The 21,805-nt window shown below is 40.5% G+C and overlaps 1 protein-coding gene across 1 annotated transcript; it reads left to right on the top strand.

Moving 5' to 3' along the window:
* Positions 1-1,953: 1,953 nt before the first annotated feature.
* On the top strand, positions 1,954-15,176 carry LOC139910902 (uncharacterized). Its single transcript, XM_071898363.2, has 11 exons — positions 1,954-2,263; positions 4,563-4,683; positions 5,733-5,840; positions 5,958-5,994; positions 6,212-8,013; positions 8,172-8,202; positions 8,628-10,405; positions 10,508-10,556; positions 10,818-12,616; positions 12,729-12,765; positions 12,964-15,176. Exons 1-11 carry the CDS (start codon positions 2,157-2,159, stop codon positions 14,496-14,498), a joined length of 7,404 nt encoding a protein of 2,467 aa, XP_071754464.2. The 5' UTR covers positions 1,954-2,156; the 3' UTR covers positions 14,499-15,176.
* Positions 15,177-21,805: the final 6,629 nt, after the last annotated feature.

Raw genomic sequence — 21,805 nt, 5'->3', positions numbered from 1 at the left:
CCTGGAGAGCAGAGGAGGAGAACAGGAGAGACAGCAACAAGTGTGTGTGTGTGTGTGCGTGTGAGGACAACCTACATTAAACATAGTATTATCATTATCATACCAAACCAAGTTGGCTAGGGGCCCATCAAACATTTGTGCCCAGGGGTCTCTAACTTGATGATTCGGGCCTGCCTGGATCACATGCCCTTACATAGAAGAGTGTATTTGTTGCTATGTCAGAAAATCATATGAAACCTTTCCAACTATCTGCCATAGGATACAATGTGTATGAACATCGGTACTTTGTCCCAATTTTGTCCAGTACACACACACTCCTAACTGCACTGATCGTACACTTGACTTGAGGTTGACTTGTGTTTGGTGTCAAGTCGTTGCTGTTTTCACTGACTGGTTTACCATCACATCATGTTGTACAACATTGAAGTTGTTTTTTTCTTCACTGATTTCCAGTTTACCAGTTTCCAATTAATCAACAAATATTAAAAACCTCATTCTAAAGATTTTCTGCGAAGCCACATGGTCTGTGTGTAGAGCTTTGAGGAAAACAGAGACAATTCAACTTTTGGCTGTATGAAATTAAATGCATATATCAAATTGTCTCTTAAAAATTCCTCTCATTGATTCAGATTGTGGCCATGAATGTTAGACTCTCCACAGGACTTCATGGAAAAAGAGAAGTTTCTCATATTAAAGATGACAAAACTCTAAAATTATAACACATAACAATGATCATTCAAAAGTCAATATACCACCTGTATATTTCAGAGCAAACCCATGTTGCCCACCCCATGCCTTAGAAGATTTTTTTTTTTGTTTAAAAATTATTTAATTTGTGAAAGACAGGGGAAAAATCTGTTGTGTGATGCTTTGTAGACCTAATCAATGTTATTTCAACAGTAGTATATTGAATGTAGACTGCTGTTAGTATTGTTAATTATTGTGGTTGTGACATTTGGCTTTAATTTTGTTACAAAATGACATATGCACTTTCATTGTATAGCCTACATGAACGGCATACAATTCTGTTCAAATATTATAACGGGTTGTTATTCTATTTTTTTTTTTATTTATATTTGACAAAATCACAACCACAGGTCCTCGTATTTTAGTTTTACAGGATCAGAGAGATTATAATTCAATATGAACTATTAGTATTGGTTTAAATTGTGGAATGTGAAGAGTATGTCCATACAATCCCTGTGGAGGGCAGCAGAATGTCTGAGATGCAACAAGTCTGCCTGAAAACACACATGAAGAAGAAGAGGACGCTGCAAAGACTATCAAGGCAAAATGAGAGGCATCACTCCTGCCTAGTTCCGTCTTCGCTTTAACCTTGGTACTATGGATGAATTCAACAACTCTGACTAGCATTCCAGATGGAACAGCCTTGTTCTTCATGAACAAACACATGTTATATGTCTGAATAAACTTGTATAACCTGAGACACACCTTCATTAAGTGCCTAATATACCAAACATCCTTATTCATTGAGTAACCATTTAACAGCTGATATCTGATGTTCCAAGTTGGTAAAGTTATTTTTATAGCCTACCATTATTTCCAATACAGTAACACTTGGCAAGTTTGGACAGTTCATAGGCACATTTCAAAAGACAATAAAGGCCACAAAGTGCCTTAGAAGTAAACTTGTGCCTTGGAAATAAACAGAAACCAAAGAGACTGCCCACCTCTTACACATGCCTGTAACCATGTCAATTATAAAGAACTGTGCATGGCCTCAAAATATAATTAGCTAGCTATCCAGGTAATGACCATTTCTTAATATTCTTATTTAGACAGTACGGTGTAGCGGAGAAGACCGTGAACTATCTCGATAGTCAAGCTCTTTGTCCAAGCCTGGCAGCCCCACTCTGCCCTCTGCAGGTTGACAAGAGCACTGCACGTTTTAGTTCCTGGTTTATGTGATTACACGCTTTCGGCTCACCACGCAACATCAACTTTTTGAAGCATGGAATAAGTCGGTTCCTCATTTCACATAGAGAATTTCTGCGAAAATAAGTAAAATTCAAATCTGTCGGTTGCAGGTTTTGCACCAGGCATGACTCTGTAGGCTCTCCTGCAGGTTTGCTCACAGTAGGCTTGTCAGCTTGCAACCGCCAGCTAGCTAACTGGCTAGCTAGCTAGCTAGCTACATGCAGTCCAAAATGACTGACTGCTGTGCCGCAACGAACTGTGGTTTTCACAGAGAGAAATCCGATAATGCTACTCCGCTTTTCAGCTTTCCTTTGGACCCGGAGCGGTAAGTGTTGTGTTTATTTCCGTAAAATGTGGATTATAAATCAGCCCCTGAGTGTGCAAAATGAGTGTGGTGGATACCCACCGTTAGCACTGCCATTAGCTTAGCATCATGTTAGCTAATAGTGACACAACTCTGTTGAAAATGGCGCAGACTACTCCTGAAAGAAAAGTCCCTGTGAAATAGACTCTGTCCATTTAGGCTCTGTGATCGACGCTAACGCGTGTTATTGACCAGCTTTGTACATCTTCGAGTTCATTCATTACACACTTCAATAAAAACCTGACCTGAAAACTTTTTTGTGTTGTAATTTAAATCGCCATCAGTAAACGACACCTACCGTCTGAATTGTGCGGTAGTAGACAGGCTAGCTAGCAAAGTAAAGAGAATTACTAAATTACCTTTCATTGATAATGCTTTTTGGCTTTATTGTGGCCATAACCAGCATGTCCGTATCTACTGTATAGGCTTTAAATAGTTCAACTAATTGTGGGTAATACAAATTGAAACTTTAATTTATGTCTTTTTTCACTAGGTAATGTTGCTACTACTACAGTATTGAATGTAACGTTAGGTGTATAAGTGCCAGTCAGGAATTGCAGTCTGGCGCCTCCTGCTGAGCTGCTGTTGCCTCATAAATTGCTTTATTTAACGTTTTATCAAATTAGATTGAATGCTGACATGAATATTTTCTTGCTTTCAAATCAACTGTGAAAGGAATTGATACAAGAACTGTCAGTATGTGACTGCTAAACATAGGTGTAAATGTATTCTGAAGCTGTAAATTAACATGTGCACCGTTTGTAAATATTGCAACAAAATTGACATTGTGTTTCATTTTGAATTGCGGTTGTGAGGACACCATTTCCTGTCAACAAGTCCTAGCCTTTAAAAACAAATCACTGCACGTCATAAATCACATCACTTAAATGTTTTTGGCTAAATTTCAGTGTTGTATCTGTGGACAGGAAGTGTAACACCCGAGCCTGTACAAAGAGTCTTATTAGGTCAGGGGGTCCTAGAATTTTTCATGGCCGGGCCTACCAAGATAAGTGTTTTTCTGGTGGTTGTTTTCAGTGAAGGAAGTAATTTGCTCATGGGGGAATCAAAATACCCCTCTTCCCTCCATGCACTAGCCTAATTAATTTAGAGTAGCGAGGAACAAGGGAAAGTGAGATGGAAGAGGGCAAGTGGAGAGAGATGAGCTTATGTAAAATAGGAAAGGCTTTTGTCAGCCACCAGTCACAACTTCATCATCTCCAACATTCATGAAATCTCAAGTAAGCTACTTATAGAATCATTTTGCAGGGTTGAATTTGGCAGGCTCGTAAGGTAGGTTGGGATATAATCAACAACCAGGAATCTACAACATTTTTATTAAAATGTAATGAAATTATTATATGGAGTAATAATTTTGCAGGGGTTGCATTTGATGGTCTTTTGATGTGAAATAGATTGCCATGGTTGGGTAGGGCTAGGCAGAGAAAATGATGAAGTTGGGTTTACTTTTGTACCCCATTCATAGATGCCCCACAAAATAAAGACAAGACGTTTTTCTTAGGAGTGGCAAATTCAAAACAGATTTATCCCGGAGAAAGGAAAAAAACAAAACATGTTCATGATATAAATTCAGGTTACCCAAAGCCAAACCGCATCAATAAAATGTATCAGTACTTGTGTCAAAACCACCTGATCGTTCCAGATGTGGTCTTGTATGGCATGCCAGCGCATAACAGTGTGTGAAAGCGTCAACATCTGGCACCACACATGCAGAGAAATATATACAGATGCCTTCTTTGCCTGATAATTTATTTGATCATGTAGCCTAATGATAAAGGCTATGCTAAGATTATCAGTCTTAAATTTGTGACTGCATTTAGACAATACTTATGGCATTCTTGTGTCGACATTCCAGAAATAAGCCAACAGGTTAGAGACAGCAAGAATATAGTGTGCGTGTGTCTCTCTATACATATACTGTATACACATAGTAATAATATGTACCTCATATTTGCTTTTCACACACTTCTCTGTCCCTTTGTATGGAGGATTCAACTGCTGTGAGATGGGAAAATATGTTCATCCTTTAGGATGAGTGAATTACTAATTGTGAAATTAATGTGTCATAACCTGTATACCTGGTAAAAACAAAGTAGCCTAGCTGATGCAGCTTTTTCCATTTCTTTCATTAGTATGCCTTTTACACGTAAAATACACAGTTCTAATATATAAAATGTATTTTTTAAGTTAAGTCTGTTGTCATGACTGAAACAATTTATATTTTTTTAACTGTATTTTGCAGCTGCAAGCAATGGTTGACCAACTGTCGTCGCCAAGACTTGGAGTCAGAAGCTCCCGAGCAGTTGCATAAGCTCTACAGACTTTGTGCAAAACACTTCGAGCCCTCTCTGATCTCCCAACAGGTAAGAGCCAAAATTGTAAAATGGCCCTGTGGGAGGAGCACAGGTTTGGAATAGGATATCATTGCCTTTTTTAATTTATTTTTTTACAGTTTTTTTTTATAGTTATATCTATCTTTGTCTTTCTTTCTCAGAGTAAAATAGAAAATGAGACAAAAAAACAACCCTTTCAGGATGCACATGGGAACTGAATTATGTTTGGTTTAATCATGGCAAGTGATTTGAAAACTACAGGCCAATAACCAAATCACTTGCCAACTTGCTATTGTTTTTATAACTGGTGAAATTTTCATAAAGAATGGGCATAGCTTATTTAGTATACTTTGGGAAATAATAATATGTTATAACGTTAGGCCGCTAAAATATAGATTGGTAAGTATGAGTGTTGAAATATAGTACTTTCCTAGGTATTGACCAAATCACATTAACACTACTGAGCACCAAAAATGTTAAGACGTTTGGTGAAAACCTGTTGCACTCCAGTCACTGTCGAAATAAATTAATCAGTCATCTGAGAAATGCATAATTGTTGCTCTTCTCAATCAGCCATCAGCCACCCTAGCCTGGTGTTGGGAGACACTAATGAAATCATACAATTGTACTCGATTTCCCTGATATGTGCAAGCATTCTATACTCCATCTCACTACATTCTGTCAACATCAGTGTAATTTAGCAGATGGTATATATTGATACTTTTTAATGACCTTATTTACTAAATGATTTTCTTAATAGGTGGCAATTGCTGTGTAATAAACATTTTCCAAGGAAAGATTTTTACAGTTAGGCTATTTGTTGAAGCAAATAGTTGGGTTTATGAAAATAAAACAGAAATTATTTCATTAACACAAAGTATCAAAAAATATTGTTTGGTGTTGAATTCGAGACGCTGATAATGGTATCGGTACTGAACATTTCTAAATGATACCCTGTGCTACTGTGTATGTAGTTACTAGTTATCTAGTACAGACCTGTCTATAGGGAAATGCCTAATTCTAAATATTAAAAATAGATTGGAAAGAAAGTATAATCTCTCATGATTTCTGTTTTTCAGAGCACATCCAGCTGTGTCTTGAGGGAAGATGCAGTTCCAACAATATTTGATTTTACAACACCATTGAATAATCCATCAACCTGCAACAGGAAAAGAGCTAGAGATCCTGTAAGTCTTTCATTCAACATTTCAAATGACTGTTCATAGTGTTTTTCAATACAGTGGTTACACACAAGAAATCTAGGCCTATAAACATTTGACCAATTCAACTTTTCATCTACTCAGACGGAAGAGGAACCTGCTTCTGTGAAGAAAACAAAAGGTAGACTTCAATTATTTAAGTATAACAAAACATAATGGGTAAGAAGTGACTTTAAGCATGCCATTACCAAGAATATTTTCTCAGTGCCTCTATTCTCTATGTGCATATTCCAGCCTATGTTTAAATGTATTGGCCCTTGTTAAAGGTATTGATCCTTGAAACTTGCTCATTTTTTACCACCTCAACCCTCCAAACAATATTTCTCCTTTCTCATCAGAAAACACAGCAACACCAGCAGTGACCGAGGAGGCAAAAGAAGCGTTTGGAGAGAACAGCGTGACATCCGAATCACAAAAACATAACCAAATGCAAGAGGATGTAGCCAGCTCAAAAGCAAAAGATGTTCTTAAAGTCTATTTCAAGGAAATCCTTGCACTCACTGGATTCAGCATTAATGGTGCAAACATCAACACAGATGAGCCAATGGGAGGTGCAAGGGGTCAGCAGACTCTCAATCCAATCTGTGTGGAGAAAATTGATCAGAAAGAAATCCTTCAGTTCAGCGAGGACCTCATGCGGGAGGAGATACAGAACAGCTTGCGGTTGGCACGATTCTTCTCCATTCTGCTTCAAGATGTGACAAACATAGAGGGAAAGGAGCAAATCCCAGTTTTCATTAGGTCTGTCACAGTAGCTGGGTTCCCTCAAAAGCACCTCATTGGGTTCCTGCCGTGTGATGTGGACGTTGAGAGTCTGTTTTACATGCTTCTCTCAGAGTTACGAAATAAGTGGGGGTTGAGGATGGAGCACTGTCGAGGACTCACCTATCTGGTTACAGGCAGTATGTGTCAGAAAATGCGAGACCTTACCTGTAGGATTCTTCAGGAGTTTCCACAGGTAGTTCTATCACCTAGTGACCCATATGCCTTCAACATATGGATTATTCGGTGCATGCCTGTGCCCTCCATCCAGAAAGTTGCAGACACTGTAGAAGAGGTGGCCAAGTTACTCAGGGGAACACCAGAGCTTTGCAAAAGATTGGATGGAAAGATCCAGATGACATATGGGCATATTAAAGGAGAAGCGGACAGGATCAAAGGAGCTTTCCGTGGTAATTGGGAGTATGGTACTGATGCCTTCCAGACCATGTTAGATATTCTTGAGCCATTCCTGAACTGCATCAATGAGATGATCTCAAAGGTAGATGAAGATACTGCTGAACAGATGGCCAAGCTGAAGCCTGTTTTGAAGAATTTCAATTTCATCATCACACTTGTTGTTCTGAAGAACACCCTCTGTTGTGTGAGCATACTCAACTCGAGTCTCAGGGGAATAATTAGCATCAGCAGTACCTTGCAGTACACAATCTCCAATGCCTTAAAGTTGGTAAACAAATACCAGCAAGAGATTGCAATATTCCACAGGAAATGGTTTTCAGATGCAGTTGGCCGAGCAAAGAAGCTGGGAGTTGAGGTCACTAAGCCAGAGATGGACGAAGAAGCCACGACTGAAACACCACTGGAGGACTTGTACAGAGAAACTCTGAGCCGGCCTATCTTGCAATATCTTGTCGCAGAAGTGAAGAGAGTGTTCAGCACAGAGATGGTGAGGATTCTCAGATGGCTTTCTTTGGTGCCATCTTACATGGCTGACCACAATTTCAGTATCCGCAGGGATAAAGTGGCAGATGCCAACTTGAACAACCTCGCAAGGCCTGACACGTTTTATGAAGAGCTCGGTTGTTGGGAAGTGAAGTGGAGACATGCAAGCAAGCGCAGGATCCTGCCAACCACGGTGTTTGCAACCCTGAAGATTCCAGACATTGGGTTTTACCCGAATGTACAGAGTTTGCTGAGGGTTTTGGGCACTGTTCCATGTGTGAATGCAGAGGCAGATGTGTATGGCCAATACAATATGGTACTGGAGCGATGCCATTCCTACCTTAGAGCCACACCAGAGGACCAAAGACGATGCAGCATGGCATATGTCTACGTAAACCAAGATGTGCACTTCAGTGTTGAGCAAATGGTGGAATCCTATGTGCAAAAGCATCCTGACATATTGCAGTTGCTGCAAATGGTAAGTACGTTTTCAGAATTAAATGGAATGCTGTTTAATTTGCATGTCCCAGTGTCCACATTATTTTTGTTGTCATGGACATCATTGTAAGTTTAATGAAGTCATGAGACAGTTGTTCTATGTTAAGTTCTTTATATTGTTTTGTTTTTTTGTTGCAGGATGATGACATAATAGAGAAGCATCCCCAAGGTGAGAGACTCTGTAATTTTTATTTTTTTTGAGTGTAGTGCTGCAACAGGTTCTGGTGTAATCACAAGGCTATCCCCGCCACAGAAATCTGAAACATGCAACTTGAGGCATTTTAATTTCTCAAATTGCCAGAACTAGATACAAAGATGGGCAGCATACAGTATGATAGCTAAAAATATATTTGGACCATGTGAAATGTTTGTATGTGTGTATTCTTTCAAAATCTTGGAGTAAAATGACCACACATTGAGTGGAAATTGCTTATGCAAGCTGCAAATTACTACCGGCAAAGTCCTTTTCTTCAATCGTTATATTCACACTTACAGTGCCGACAAATACTGGATTTTGGCTTTAGCACACTATATTTTTACATTTGTGTAACTGTAATCTTGGCTAATAAGACCATTCTCACCTCTACATTTCAGTGGCAACCTTAGAGAATGATGGAAACCATACTGAAAAAGACACTGAAGAAGAAATAAAACTCATAAACCTAGAAATGGAGGCTGAAAGGCTTGTGGAGATGAAGTGTGCAGAGACTGATAAAGAAGCTCTCAAATCTGCTTTGCAGGCTGCAGTGACTGCTGCATATAGCAGCCAAAGTAGGCAAGCTAATGAGGTTTCTGCTGCTCAAGATGGTGAGGTTGAGTATGTGTCCAAGTCTGAAATGAAAGAAGTTCTCACTGTGTGCGAGGATGCTGTCCGGGAGGGAATTCTCATGGAAGTCGGGAGTTCATTCTTCTCCTTGTTCATCGACCGTGTTGTGAAGTTGGGGGAAAAAGACCATCTTCCACTGTTTCTTAGGTTTGTGGACAGTTTTGATGTCATGCGATTGGAGTTGATGGGATTCCTTGACGCAAATCTTGACTGCGATGACCTGGTACAGCGTCTCTTGGAAATAGTCACAGAGGAGTGGCGTCTCGATTTGAACTACTGCAGAGGTCAAGCCTACTTAGGCTCTGGTGATGTTTCCTACAAGCTGAAAGCCTTTGCCTGCAAAATCCAGGAGAAGTACCCTCTTGCTATAAGCACACACTGCTCTTGTTACTCCTTCAATACATGGTGGTCAAAATCCACCCCAGTGCCTGCCATTAAAAGAGCCCTGGACACTTTTGAGGAGGTTTTGATGTTTTTTGGCAGTAGTACCACTCTAGAAAAACAGCTAGACCATGTAATTGCCTATGGTCTCAGAGAGAGCTATGAGAAGGTCCAAGAGTTACAAGGGAAGTTCTGCGCACATTGGCAAGAAAAGCATGATTCTTATGAGGTCTTTGTGCAGATGCTAGAGCCCATGGTTGAATGTCTGGAGAAAATCAAGAATAACCCTCAGAGATGGAAAGCTCATGTGTCTGAACAAGCTGGGACACTTCTTCGCAAGGTAATGGACTTTGATTTCATCATTGCCATGGTAATCTTGAAGAACACTTCCTCTTTCACCAGAGAGCTGAGCGCAGGTCTCCAGAAGGACCACTTCAGTGCTGCTTCCCAACTTTGCCAAATCAGTGGTATTGTGGCCACCCTGAACAGAGTGAAAACAAATATGAAGGTGTTTCACCAGAACTGGTTTGATGAAGCCTGTGCTATAGCACAGAGTATAAGAGTTCAGATTGAAGTGCCTGAAAACTCTTTGCCAAGAGACAGCATGATGAAGCCAGTCGGTTTTTACAAAGATGGGTTGAGTGTACCCCTTGTAGATAACCTCATCAATGCAGTGAAGGATCATTTTTCAGAAGACCACAAAGAAGCTCTCAATTTCCTCTCCCTGGTTCCATGCTCTGTAACAGTGAGTTACATGTTTGAGAGCTTGAAGTCAAAGCCTCCTCTCTATAGCAGTGATCTTCCTGATGCCGACAACTTTTCCACAGAGCTGTGCTGCTGGAGGGTGACATGGAAGACCAAAGTTGCATCAGTGACCATCCCAGACTCTATATTTCATACTCTGCGTCTGCCGCTGATGCAATACTTTGGGAACATCAATACACTGCTGAGGATCATGTCCGTGTTACCCAGCACAGCACTCGAGGACTGTGGGGTTCAAATGCGTCACAAGAGGTTCCAAGAGTACCTGAAAAATACAAGTCCCAAAGGCAGGTCCCCATGCTTGGCTATGCTGCAGGTGGGCACAGACTTTAGCAGAGACCTAGACCGCATGGTGACCCAGTGTTTGAAGGTTACTCCTCAAGCCTTAGAGGGTATCTGTTTGGTAAGTGCTTCTATTCTGAATTAAATATAGTGTTGCTTTAAGTTTGCATATTTTAATCAAATGAATGAGTAATTAATTTTTATGTAACTTATGTATTCACAGGACAAAGAATCGAAAAGTTTCATAAGAAACTCTGAAAATAACATGGAAGGTATGGTTGTTGAGATAAGTTTTCTAATCCATTTATTACTGACTCAAAAGTAGCCTAATAACAATTTACATGACTTAAACATTTTTCCTAGGTTATTGAAATAGAGGAGCAGTTTTGATGAACAGAAAGTCATTATTACATTTTTCTTTGAGTCTATATTGATTTTTTTTTAAATTAGATTTTTTTAAAATAAATGTACGCATGTTTAACATGAGCGCTGTTTTTCTTGATGACTTATTTTTTTCTCCCTGGCATTTTTAGTTGATCATGACAAAGAGGAAGCAGAGGAGCCTAAGCTTCAACAATCTCCTGACAAGAATGAGGACCAAGACATGAAACCAACAGATGAGAATGGGCACACAGGAGATAATCTTAAAAGTTTGGAGACTGTTTTCAGACTGGCAGCACTCCTGGGGAAAAAGAATAGCAGTCTCTCCGAAATCTCTAAAGAGGACCAAGAACTTTTCATCCAGGAACTTGGCATGTGCCACTGGTTTGGATTTGAGAGCAAATGCACACCTAACATAGGTGAGGCTGAAATGGTGAAAATGCTCATAAAAGGAATCAGAGATGTCATACTCCAGGAAGTACAGGAGTCTCCATTCTTCTCACTTATTACAGACAAACCTGTTAGAATTGCTGACAAGACTCATCTACCAGTTTTTGTCAGGTATGTGGGAGAATCTGCACCAAAAGTGGAGCTAATTGGTTTCTTACCATTTGATGAAAACTGTGAAGTTGATAGACAAGCAAAGGACCTTGCAAAAATTCTCACTGAGGACTGGGGCTTGCCAATGTCTCAGTGTCGTGGACAAGCATTCATGCACTTGGGCTCAGGTTGCCAAAGCCTGAAGAAAATGTCATTGGATTTCCTCAAGAGCTATCCTCTGTCTGTTGTAACACCTAGTGAGTCCTGTGGCCTCGCCTACTGGCTGGCTGGAAGTGTGCCTTGCCCTTCAGTAACAAAGATGCTGGATATCGCAGAAGACCTGCTACTGTTCTTTGACCAATCTCCTGGTCTGGAGGGACAGTTAGCACAGGCTGTCGATGGGCTGTTGAATACACCCAGGGAGGCCCTGGAGGAAATTCCAGAAACCTGTTGCTCGAGGTGGAAAAAGAGAGAAGACTTCTTTGATATCCTTGCTGACACATTGGAAGGAATCCTTAGCTGCTTAGATGCTGTAAGTTCTAGTGCCACAGGTGCAATGTCATTGCATGCACAAGTTCTCTCTACTGCTCTGAGAAGTATGGACTTCATTGTCACCCTTGTGATTTTGAAGAATGCTTGTGCTCCCCTTCGTAACTGTAGCACTGTCTTCCGCTGTGGCAACCCTGCTGATATTCTCTGTGAAGTGGAAAAAATCCCTTCAATCGTAGAGACGCTTAACAAAATGTTGGAGAACATAGGCACTGTGCACTCCCCTTGGTTTGAGCAGGCATTCCAGCTAGCGACCAAGGTAGCTCCTGAACAAGTGTGCTTCTCAGAGGAAGCCAACAGCTATGAGTCTCCAGAGATATATTACAGGGAAAATCTGAGTGTTCCTCTCCTCAGAAGTCTCATTGACGAAATGAAGTACAGCTTCTCAGACAGCCACTTGAAGGCTCTATCAGTCCTGTCTTTGCTGCCCTCCTGTAATCCACAGTCCATCCTCCCGGAGTCCATAGACAAGCCATTTAGTCTCTACCTGACAGATCTTCCTGAGCCTGACACAGCAGAGCAGGAAATAAATGCCTGGGCCGCTGTCTGGAGAGAGAAATACCAGGATGTTGCTCCACCAACATCCATCTCTGAAACACTCCTCCACCTTGAGTCAAAAAACCACCCGACCGTGACCTTACTGCTTAGGCTAGTAGCGGTCCTGCCTAGTGTTAGTATAGAGTGTGACCTGATGAAGACCACCCTGAATTCCATGAGGGATCTATTAAAAAACACTGTGTGCAAGGGTAGCAGAACGGATCGTGTGATGCTCCTCACTCACTACGTGACTCTGCAAAGACTGCCAGAGGTCATTGAGAAGTGTATAGAAGTTGATCCAGAGAGCAGTCCATGTCTTTCTCAGGTAAATTCAAAGTAGCATTCTTTGTATCATACTTCAACTGTTTAATCAACATGTTTTATAACAAAATCATAAGAACTTTGAAAAAAATTTGTCTTGCATATTTTTGTTTTAGGTGATGGAAAGTTGTCAAAGACTAAAGCTGGACAATGGTAAGTGAATGTAAAGTAATATGACACTTATGACAACTTGTTGATGAACATCACTGAATGTATGATTCTTATGAGATTAGTAACCAATAAAGAGATTGGGGAAAAGTGTTCTCGTGTGTGTGTGTGTGTGTGTGTGTGTGTGTGAATGAAGAGTTGGGGTGGGATATTAACATCTGTGTTGATTATTTTTAAAACTAGGAGCTGTTGAAATGAAACCAGTGGAGACAACGGAATCACATGCCTCCGATGTAGCAGTGGCGCCCTCTGATGGAGAGGTGAAATTGGCTGATGATGATGTGATATTGGACGTCATTCAAGGACCAAGACAAACAATGTCTTTCTATGACCCACACCTGCGTGAACAAATCCTCAAGGAACTCTGGGACTCTCAGTTCTTTACAGTTATAACTGAGCAAGCTGTTGAAATTGGCAGTGAACAATATGTTCCCCTGTGCATCAGGTACTTGAACAAAGAAGACATCCAGTGTGAGGAAACATTAGCTTTCATCCCATTCAATGAAGACCCAGTTGTCCTTGTAGATGCTATCGAGACTGCACTGTCAGAGAAGTGGGGGCTCAACATGGAATATTGTAGAGGACAGGCCTTGCTGAGTGTTGGTGAAGTAGGAGCTAAGATGAGGACTGTAAGTGTAGCAATAGCTGAAAAATACCCCCAGGCTATACGAACAGTTAGCTCTGCTTTGTCCCTTAATGTATGGCTGGCCAGATCCTCTCCTGCGAAAGAAGCAGCTGATGGAGCAGTTTTGATCGAGAAAATCTTACACTGGCTCACAGAGGACACACAACGCCAGAACAAACTGGAAGACATGATTATTCACGTGTTCCAACATGATGAGGGAAAGGGTAACGAGCTGAGGGACAAACTCATCAAAAACTGGGACAAGAGTCATGACATGCACGAGGTGATGGTAGAGGTTTTGGAAGCAGTCATGCTCTGCTTGAACGAGCTGAAAGGGGAAGGTAGTAGCTCAGACCGGCACCAAGCATTACAGTTCTTCGATGCAATCAGAAACTTTGAGTTCATCTTCTCAACAGTAGTGCAGAAGAACATCTTGAGTGTAAGCAAAAAGCTAAGTCAGTCTCTTCAGGGCAAACCCTTAGATATGTTGCTTGCTGTGAATACTTTGCCTCATCTCAAAGCATCCCTCAGAAAATTGCAGAGTGATATTGACATCCACCATAAGGCCTGGTTTGAGGAAGCTGTCACATTGGCTTCCAAACTCCAGGTCACAATGTTGCACTCGGTGCTTCTTGAGCCCTTGACTGAGTTTTACAAAGAATCAGTAAGCATGAAAGCGGTGGAGCACTCCATTACTGAAATCACTGACCTCTTCACAGAGAAGGTAATGGATACTTTTAGGTGTCTGGAGATTGTGCCTTATGCAATGTCCAAAGTAGAAACCAGCGTTGTTAGTGGTCTTGTGTTCCACCTGTACCAAGATGACTTGCCAGATCAAGTCTCCCTTCACACTGAGATGACGTCTTGGAAGGAGAAATGGTTGGATCCCTTGGCAGGCTATCTCCCGACTACTGTGCTTGACACCCTGAAGACGTCACAGATAAGAAGTTTTAGTAATATCGAAACTCTCCTCAGACTCCAGGTCATCTTGCCATTTTCAAGGAAGGAGAGCACGTTCAGGCAGGGAAAACGAAACTTGCAGGAATTCATACAGCAGGAAAAGAGATCCCTCACTGAACTACATCCTCTTTAATAGCTGAAGGTCTTCCCTCATGGTTATCAAATTTAAGCAAAGCTTTTGAGAGGATGTCATCAGCACCATACTTCTGACCTAATGTATCCTCAACCCTAATTTAGGTCCCAGGTTCTGAACTCGCCTGATATTCTCTGTACATTATTGATATAAATTCTTTGAGATTTCCTTTGTTGTTATCCTGCGAGCAAAGGCCTGGTTTTTGTTTTTGTATTTTGTTTTTCTTGTTTGTTTTTTTTTTGGTTTTTTTTATTCTGTAGTTTGAACAATTGTACTGCCCAATGGGACCAATGTCTTGCCAAAAAAGCAATGCTCAACTGACGGTTATCAATGCTTGTGTGCCTTTATGCAAAACTAATAATTCACTCCCATGTATCATGATAATACAGATGTTTAAAAATGACAGTCCCACCAGGCATTTGAAACAAGTTTGTTTTTATCATTACCAAAAATGACTAGACTGACTATAAAATCACTTTCATAAATTCATTACAAATATTAAATTGCACCATTACCTTTCTTGGCACAAATAGAAATGGTTACTTCCATCATGTCTTCTAATGATTTCCCAGGCTTCCTGTCTCTTCGCAGGAATGAATTTGCTGTAAACGTATCTTCGAAAGAATGTTTCCTTAAGAGGAAAACCTTCATATATATTTGTCAAAAAAAGTAATAAAATGTTCCAAAAAGACTTGTTTTTGCTGTTTGTTTTGGCTTGCTTTTTATTGCTGTAAAGTATATTGAGTAATGTGTAGCCACGACTCGAAGATAACACAAGATGGCGTAGTGAGGCTGTGAATTGCTCTTGGAGAAATGATCTAATCTGCACACGAGTGGCACCCACAGCAACGACATCAAGCTGTAAATCTTAGCCCTAAGAGCAATTTCTACCATTTTGGATTCATAATATCTACACATGGATAATATTTTAATTCAAGAGCTATGTTTGTCAAAGTACAGCTGGTTAGACATTAAGCCCACCAGCAAATTTTGGATGTTTTGGCAGTACTAAAATCACCACAATTCTTCCCTGCCTTCTACAGTAATTGCTCAAGTTAAAATGATGTTGATATAAAGTTTATAGATGTTAAATGAAGGGATACAGACATAATGAACTATCTTATCTCTTCATAATGTTAAACTGACCCATCATAGCTGCATTATGGATTTTAATGTAGGGCATTTGAGCAATTATCCACATGTACATTGCATTGCAAGTCAATATGAAAATCATAGACATGCTTAAGTGTTAATATGATTTATTGCTAAATTAAAGCAGGTCATGGTATATTGAATAAAATTTACTTGCAGGATTCACTTATGGATCAACGTGGCATGTGGGTTTAGAAGGAGGGATTTTATGATCATGTACCACTACACCATATCTAGGTACCTGGTACTACTTTAATTACTTTTTGTCCTGACTGTCAAGTGAATTATATGATCATTGCAATGCTGGTTGTGTGAAGAGATTTTCAGTAGTCTTTGCATGTCAGTGATGCGACCCACCACTTCTCTGCCACCACTGACATTGTTGCTGCCATTGTGTCCTGGTTAATGTGTAATTCCTAAGGACAACTGTATTCTGTGGATTTGCTGTAGGACACTGTCTGCCTTTCCTATCAATAATTTGCCATGAATTCCAGTGTGGTTCATGAGCCTTTACACAAGATCTCCAACTCCCAGCTACTGCCAATCATAGTAAGGTAGCTGCCATAACCATTCAATAACTGTTTTAATTATGGCTTTTCTTATGCTCCTTTTGATTTCGTTTTAATTCATAATCCATAATGACAATAAGTTGACAATGAATAAAGCTCTCTGAATATTAATTATATTAATATGCTGATTTATACCAGTTTTCCTGATTTTTAGTTTCCGGTAGTCCTCAGCAGAATAGCTGAGTTTTGAGTTGTTTATTAACTGACGGAAGCTATACTGATGCACCAAACCCTTCAGTAGTTATTCATTCATGGTTGGGACTACTTCAGTCATTTTAATTCTGAGCAAAGAACTGACCACAGTTTCCATACGGACTAAATTATTTGTGCTATATTTGTCATTGTTGTCTTTGCCGGTCTTTGTTGCTCAGGAGAACGGTAGTTTTTGTGGATGTGTTCACAGCTGAATAGTTGTATTGCTACACAATGTCTTACTGAATCACTTATCTGTAACGATCTTTTTCTCTGGATGTCATGCTGTGACTTTTTTTTTTTTTTTAAAGCATCTGATAATTTTAGATGAATGAGAAAATTGCTACTCATTAATATTTGTGAATTTTAAAGACCATGCTATTTGAATATCCCACATTCATCACTGCCCACAAGGTCACATGAAAAGACATATGCTCCTGACAAAACCAGATACATTTCTGATTTATCCACAGCTCTTTTTCAGACAATTTTTTTGTTTGTTTGTTGACGTGAAGCATATCTTAAACACCGATAACCCCCACTGAGTGCACTTAAAGAGGCATGTACTCTTCCTGTGAGTTGTAACAGCAGATCCCTCCCTGACAAAGCCCTGATTGTCGGTGCTCAGCTCGGTGTGAAAGGTGCATCTCCATGTCCTCGCTCAGCTGCTGAGCAAATGGATCTGTCTCCGCTGCGGGCCGCCAGCAGCCTTGTTTGCAGACAGAACAGCCCGGGCCTTTCTGTGGCCATATGCAGCACAGGAGCATACCAATATTCCCTTATAACCCCATCTCGACGCTCCCTGCCAAAAGTGATATACCTCCTTGTACAGGTCGTGCTTTATTTCCGCTTTTGATGTCGGGGGTGAACGTTCTTACAAAGGATAAATCTCAGGTACAGTCTGTGTGTTTTTAGTGAGGGGAAGACATCCTCTGTCTCAAAGCAAAACAAGGCATTGCCATAATTGACCCGTGCACCAGGTTTCCTGCTGGAAGTCAAGGTTCTGCACTGATGTAAGACCTGTGGCACTCGGTAATCATGTCCATACACAGCCAGGATTTAACTACACTCTGGAGGGGAAGACAGAGGGCTTAAGTGGATTTTATTTCAAGGTTCCCTTTCAGGGGGAAAATGGCAGCTCAGGCAAGAATTCAGATCCTCCTACAAATAGAGCGTTTGGTTCGAGTTATTCAGATGTCAAGTCGTCGATTGCACCCTTAAACACCACTTTTTCTGTTCTGCCATTGTGAAGCTATGTGTAGGTGAAATGTGTAGGAATGTCATTGATCAATGTGCTGCCATACTGTGTACCTGAGGTGTATTGGAGGTTAACTTCATCCCAAAATAGTGAATAAGATTCATTTTGATGCTGGTGCCAAAACGTAACTTATAGCTAACTTACAGCATTTATTTATTTATTCATTCATTCATTCATTCATTTTTGGCACATGTCCACTGTCCTGTCAGAACAGTGCTGAGACCCATTTTTGTGTCGCAACCCAGTGATTGAGAAACAGCAAGCCAAATAAACAGTTTATTTGGTTTAGAAAAATTGTTACATTTTCACAGATAGTGGGCAAGTAGCTTTTGTAATTCTTAAAGAAGTAAGCTTCAATCATATGTAAGAGTGCCTCGGCTCTCTCACACCTCTTCTGACTGCTATGAAAAGCGTCAAAATCATAAGAAACAGATGTATCTGCACAATTTATCTATTGTACTGGTCAGCAGCCTGTGGCGGTGCCGGCGCCTGTCCCTGTGACTCCATCTCTCTCTCTCTCTTTGGCCTTGTGTTTACCAAGAGGTGCTAGCAGAGAGAGGGAGCACCCCCAGTCTCTGCTCAAGTCATCACCCTACCCACATGGGCCACCTCAACCCTCTCTGCCCTCAACACCTGCCCACCCTTTTGCTCTTCTTTCAGCAACACCTCGTCAGACACACTGATACGGCTTCATGCAACGTGACGAAGGACCTGTGCGAGACACTGCTGCCATCCTCCATGTTAAAAAAATGTCTCTTTCATTTTAAAATGTGTTTGGCTGTGGTAGGAGCTCCACATTTTCAGGCACTGGAGGGACTAATTTGGCTTTTTCTTTTTAGATTTATGTTGCTCTGATGATGTTGACAGGATTTTAATGTGCTCAAATAGTTCAAGTCAAGTCAAGTTTATTTATATAGCCCTTTATCCCAAGTATGTCTTAAAGGACTTTACAAAGAACAAGCCTATCTAGATCTAACTAATCAATAATCACAAAATGTTGGATACTTTACTGGAATCCACTTCTCTCCTGGGCGGTCAGCTTGTAATGCAGGGAGCTTTTATAAAACTCAGAACCGGCCATCATCATTTTGTTTTTAGAAATGATATTGACACCCTTATGCTATTAAACTCATTTGCCCCAGGCTTCATAAATGGATAAACAGTCCCACGTAGCGCGTGGTGTAGGCTGCTCTGCAGGCCGAGCAACTCCTTGAAGACCACATGACGTGTTCAAAAGTGCCACCCATCTGTCACTTGAAAGAGCTCTGTCCTCAAAGCACAATAGAGGAGAGGTTATAAACAAATGGTACACAAAAGATGTGGGTCCAATCTTGTCCTGCGGGGCATGGGTTGGATGGAGGTTGTTGTTTCTGCGGCGGTCCCCGCTGTGAGCCACGGCAGCTTTCACAAGAGGGACAGCAGAGAGGCCTCGGAGACTGATGGCATTCTCACATGGCTGAGCTGAAGCCAGCGCACTGCTACTCTGTTGGTGTAATTTGAGAATATTTACCATGTTAAGAATGCTGGTTAAAATGCATAATGTTCTTGTTATTTGTCAATATGAGCTGGCGGCAGAGTCCTGTGCTGTTCAGTGTTTGGTTGTAGGTAATTGATGAGAAATGAAAACTAACCGTTATGGATATGGAGTCGCATATTGTTTCCATCTGAAAGTTCCCTCTTAAGTTCTTGCTTTTCTGTACTTGTGATGACTGTTGATGAAGCTCCTGTTTTTCATTTTTATTTGAAAATTCTTTGATGGTCAAATAGATTTATTTGGTTGTACAAAACAGGCAGGGTAGCATTTCTGAATAAGGAATGCATATAGTTTATAGAAGGGTGAAACCTTTATTAATTCATTCTGGTTTATATCTTTCAGTCATTTTAATTTGAAAATGTTGACAAAATAAAGCTAATACAGGGAATAAGTTCGATTACAAGTACTGGGTGATGAACTTAAGTGAATCTTCTTTTTTTACTGTGTGTGTTGTGTAATCAGGATTTGACATTAGAAATGAATGAAGCAAAAGAACACACTATCTACTTTTGTTGATTTTTATTACCTCCTTGTTAAATCGTCTTAAATCAATAACAACAGTAAAGAAAGACCGACATTAACATTAACATTAACATTAACATTAACATTAACATTATCTTTCTTGCTAAACAGTTTCTCTTTTGCCACGGATTCACGGATTCCTTTGCACTGTTTGACCGAGCTCAATACAATTTCATATGCGTCCTGATGAGAGCATGGGAGCATTTTCAAGGGGCATGATTGTAACTCAGCACCCATTCAGGTTCAGATCTCCTGGGTGAAAGTTGAGTGTCCTTATCTCCACCTGGTGAGCCTCCAGACTCTTGATATTGGCCTGATCCTCTTGAGATAGGAAGGACAATGGCCCAACATTGTGAGCCAAAGGAGTCATTCCTCCCAAACATTAGCACTGTATTCAACCAGAGCCGGGCTGAATTCACTTCTTACTCAGTCAAGTCAGGACATACTTTTTTTCTTCAACTTTCAAATATTGAAAATATATAATATGACAAGACTGTCACACTCAGCCTGTTGTGAAACAATTGAAAACACATATTTTTAATCCTATGTAAATGACCTGCAATTTCTATTTACATGTTCAATTTACATTTTGGCTCTTTTAATATTTTTATTGTAGTTATGATATCCCCTTAAAAATTAAATGTGTCATTTCAAGGGATTTATCCCATTTATACATTTTGAAAAATGATTGAATTGAAAGTGAATTGATACCAGCCTTCTGGGTTAAGCAAAGTGTTATGTGGAAAAAAATTGCATTTAAAATTTAAAAAATTGGCCAACATGCTCACAAAAACGTATTCTACTGTTTTATTGTAAATATAATAGGACATCTTGTCATAGGCAGATTGAAGCTTGTTCACCAGTAAACCTTATCATGCTAAAGTCCAATTATAGTAACAGTCAAAAAGCAAAATGTTATTGATCGATGGTGTTGATGTTCTGTCATAACTGAGCTCTGACTCTGCTGTTAAAGAAGTAGGCGATGAGTTATTTCATGATCATATACCCATGTGGCTCATTGCCCCCTGCGCCCCCCCAGAAGGCTTCCTCCCCCTCTGTGTTGCTTGGAAGGTGAGCTGGGAGATCAAGGGGCTGCGTGTTGATCCTGGCCGGTCAGGAATGGAGAGCCTGAGTGTAAAAAGCTCCTCTCTCAGACGAGCCCCGGTTCCACTGGAAGCACCACAACGCCCACACACCCCGGCCTGTGCCCATTCACAGTTGACTGCCATGTAAAACACATTGAGTCTCCCTGGAACCAGGATCACGGCCACACTGTAAATAAGATACATATCCATATGGGACGGGGTCATGTGTAAAGTGCTGGAGCGCGGCCTGTTTGGCAGATGGATCTGGATGCGGGATCCCCGTGTTCCCAGAGGAAGTGGGCATGTTCTGGTGTGTAAGCGTGTCTGCTGCAGAGACGGCATGACAACACCTGATCTGCTGTTCCCTAGTGTACGAGTCGCAAGGTCATGGTCTGGACAACAGCTCACTATTGCCTTTGTCTGAGCGGTGGAGGTGCAGGAGATTCTCAGGGAAACGATACATTACTTTCCCACAGCTGGCTCTGCAGCGTATCACTTACAGTGTAGTTCATACTGAAGGAAAACAGCTTAGTGCAGAGAAGGTGGATGTAACTTAGCAAGGAGGTTTTATTTGAAAATGTTACAGAACACATGTTGAATAGCATTCTACTTATTAGTGTGTGTGTGTGTGTGTGTGTGTGTGTGTACTTTGAATACTATAAAATACCATGCCACATTTACAATTTATTGTAAATTGCATTATGATGTTCACAATAATAAAGAAGATATGCTGGATTTTAATAGTGCCTTGGTATTTATAGTATAATTTAACTTTCAAATTGGAAATCATTTAAATTTCAAATTCACCTTTCTCTAAAAAAAAAAAAGTTGTTTTTTTTCCTCTGCTGAGAACTACAGAAAGGGTAAACAGCAGTGTAACTACCAGGAATGGACTATGGCATTTCCCTTAAATATTACTTGTGGAAACACTCATTATGAAGGCAACTTGTTTACAAACAAGGGAGTGTTCAGGTTCAGAGTTTTACCAGGGGAAA

This window comes from Centroberyx gerrardi, chromosome 11, assembly GCF_048128805.1.
Source record: "Centroberyx gerrardi isolate f3 chromosome 11, fCenGer3.hap1.cur.20231027, whole genome shotgun sequence".
Taxonomy (NCBI): Eukaryota; Metazoa; Chordata; class Actinopteri; order Beryciformes; family Berycidae; genus Centroberyx; species Centroberyx gerrardi.
This window is presented reverse-complemented; position numbering and strand designations above follow the sequence as displayed.

Bases quoted from the DNA above. Each gene is read 5' to 3' on its own strand.
- LOC139910902 (XM_071898363.2), top strand. From the start codon at position 2,157: ATGCAGTCCAAAATGACTGACTGCTGTGCCGCAACGAACTGTGGTTTT. The intron at 2,264-4,562 runs GTAAGTGTTGTG...TGTATTTTGCAG, and splicing joins TTTCCTTTGGACCCGGAGCG to CTGCAAGCAATGGTTGACCA. The intron at 8,203-8,627 runs GTGAGAGACTCT...TCTACATTTCAG, and splicing joins AATAGAGAAGCATCCCCAAG to TGGCAACCTTAGAGAATGAT.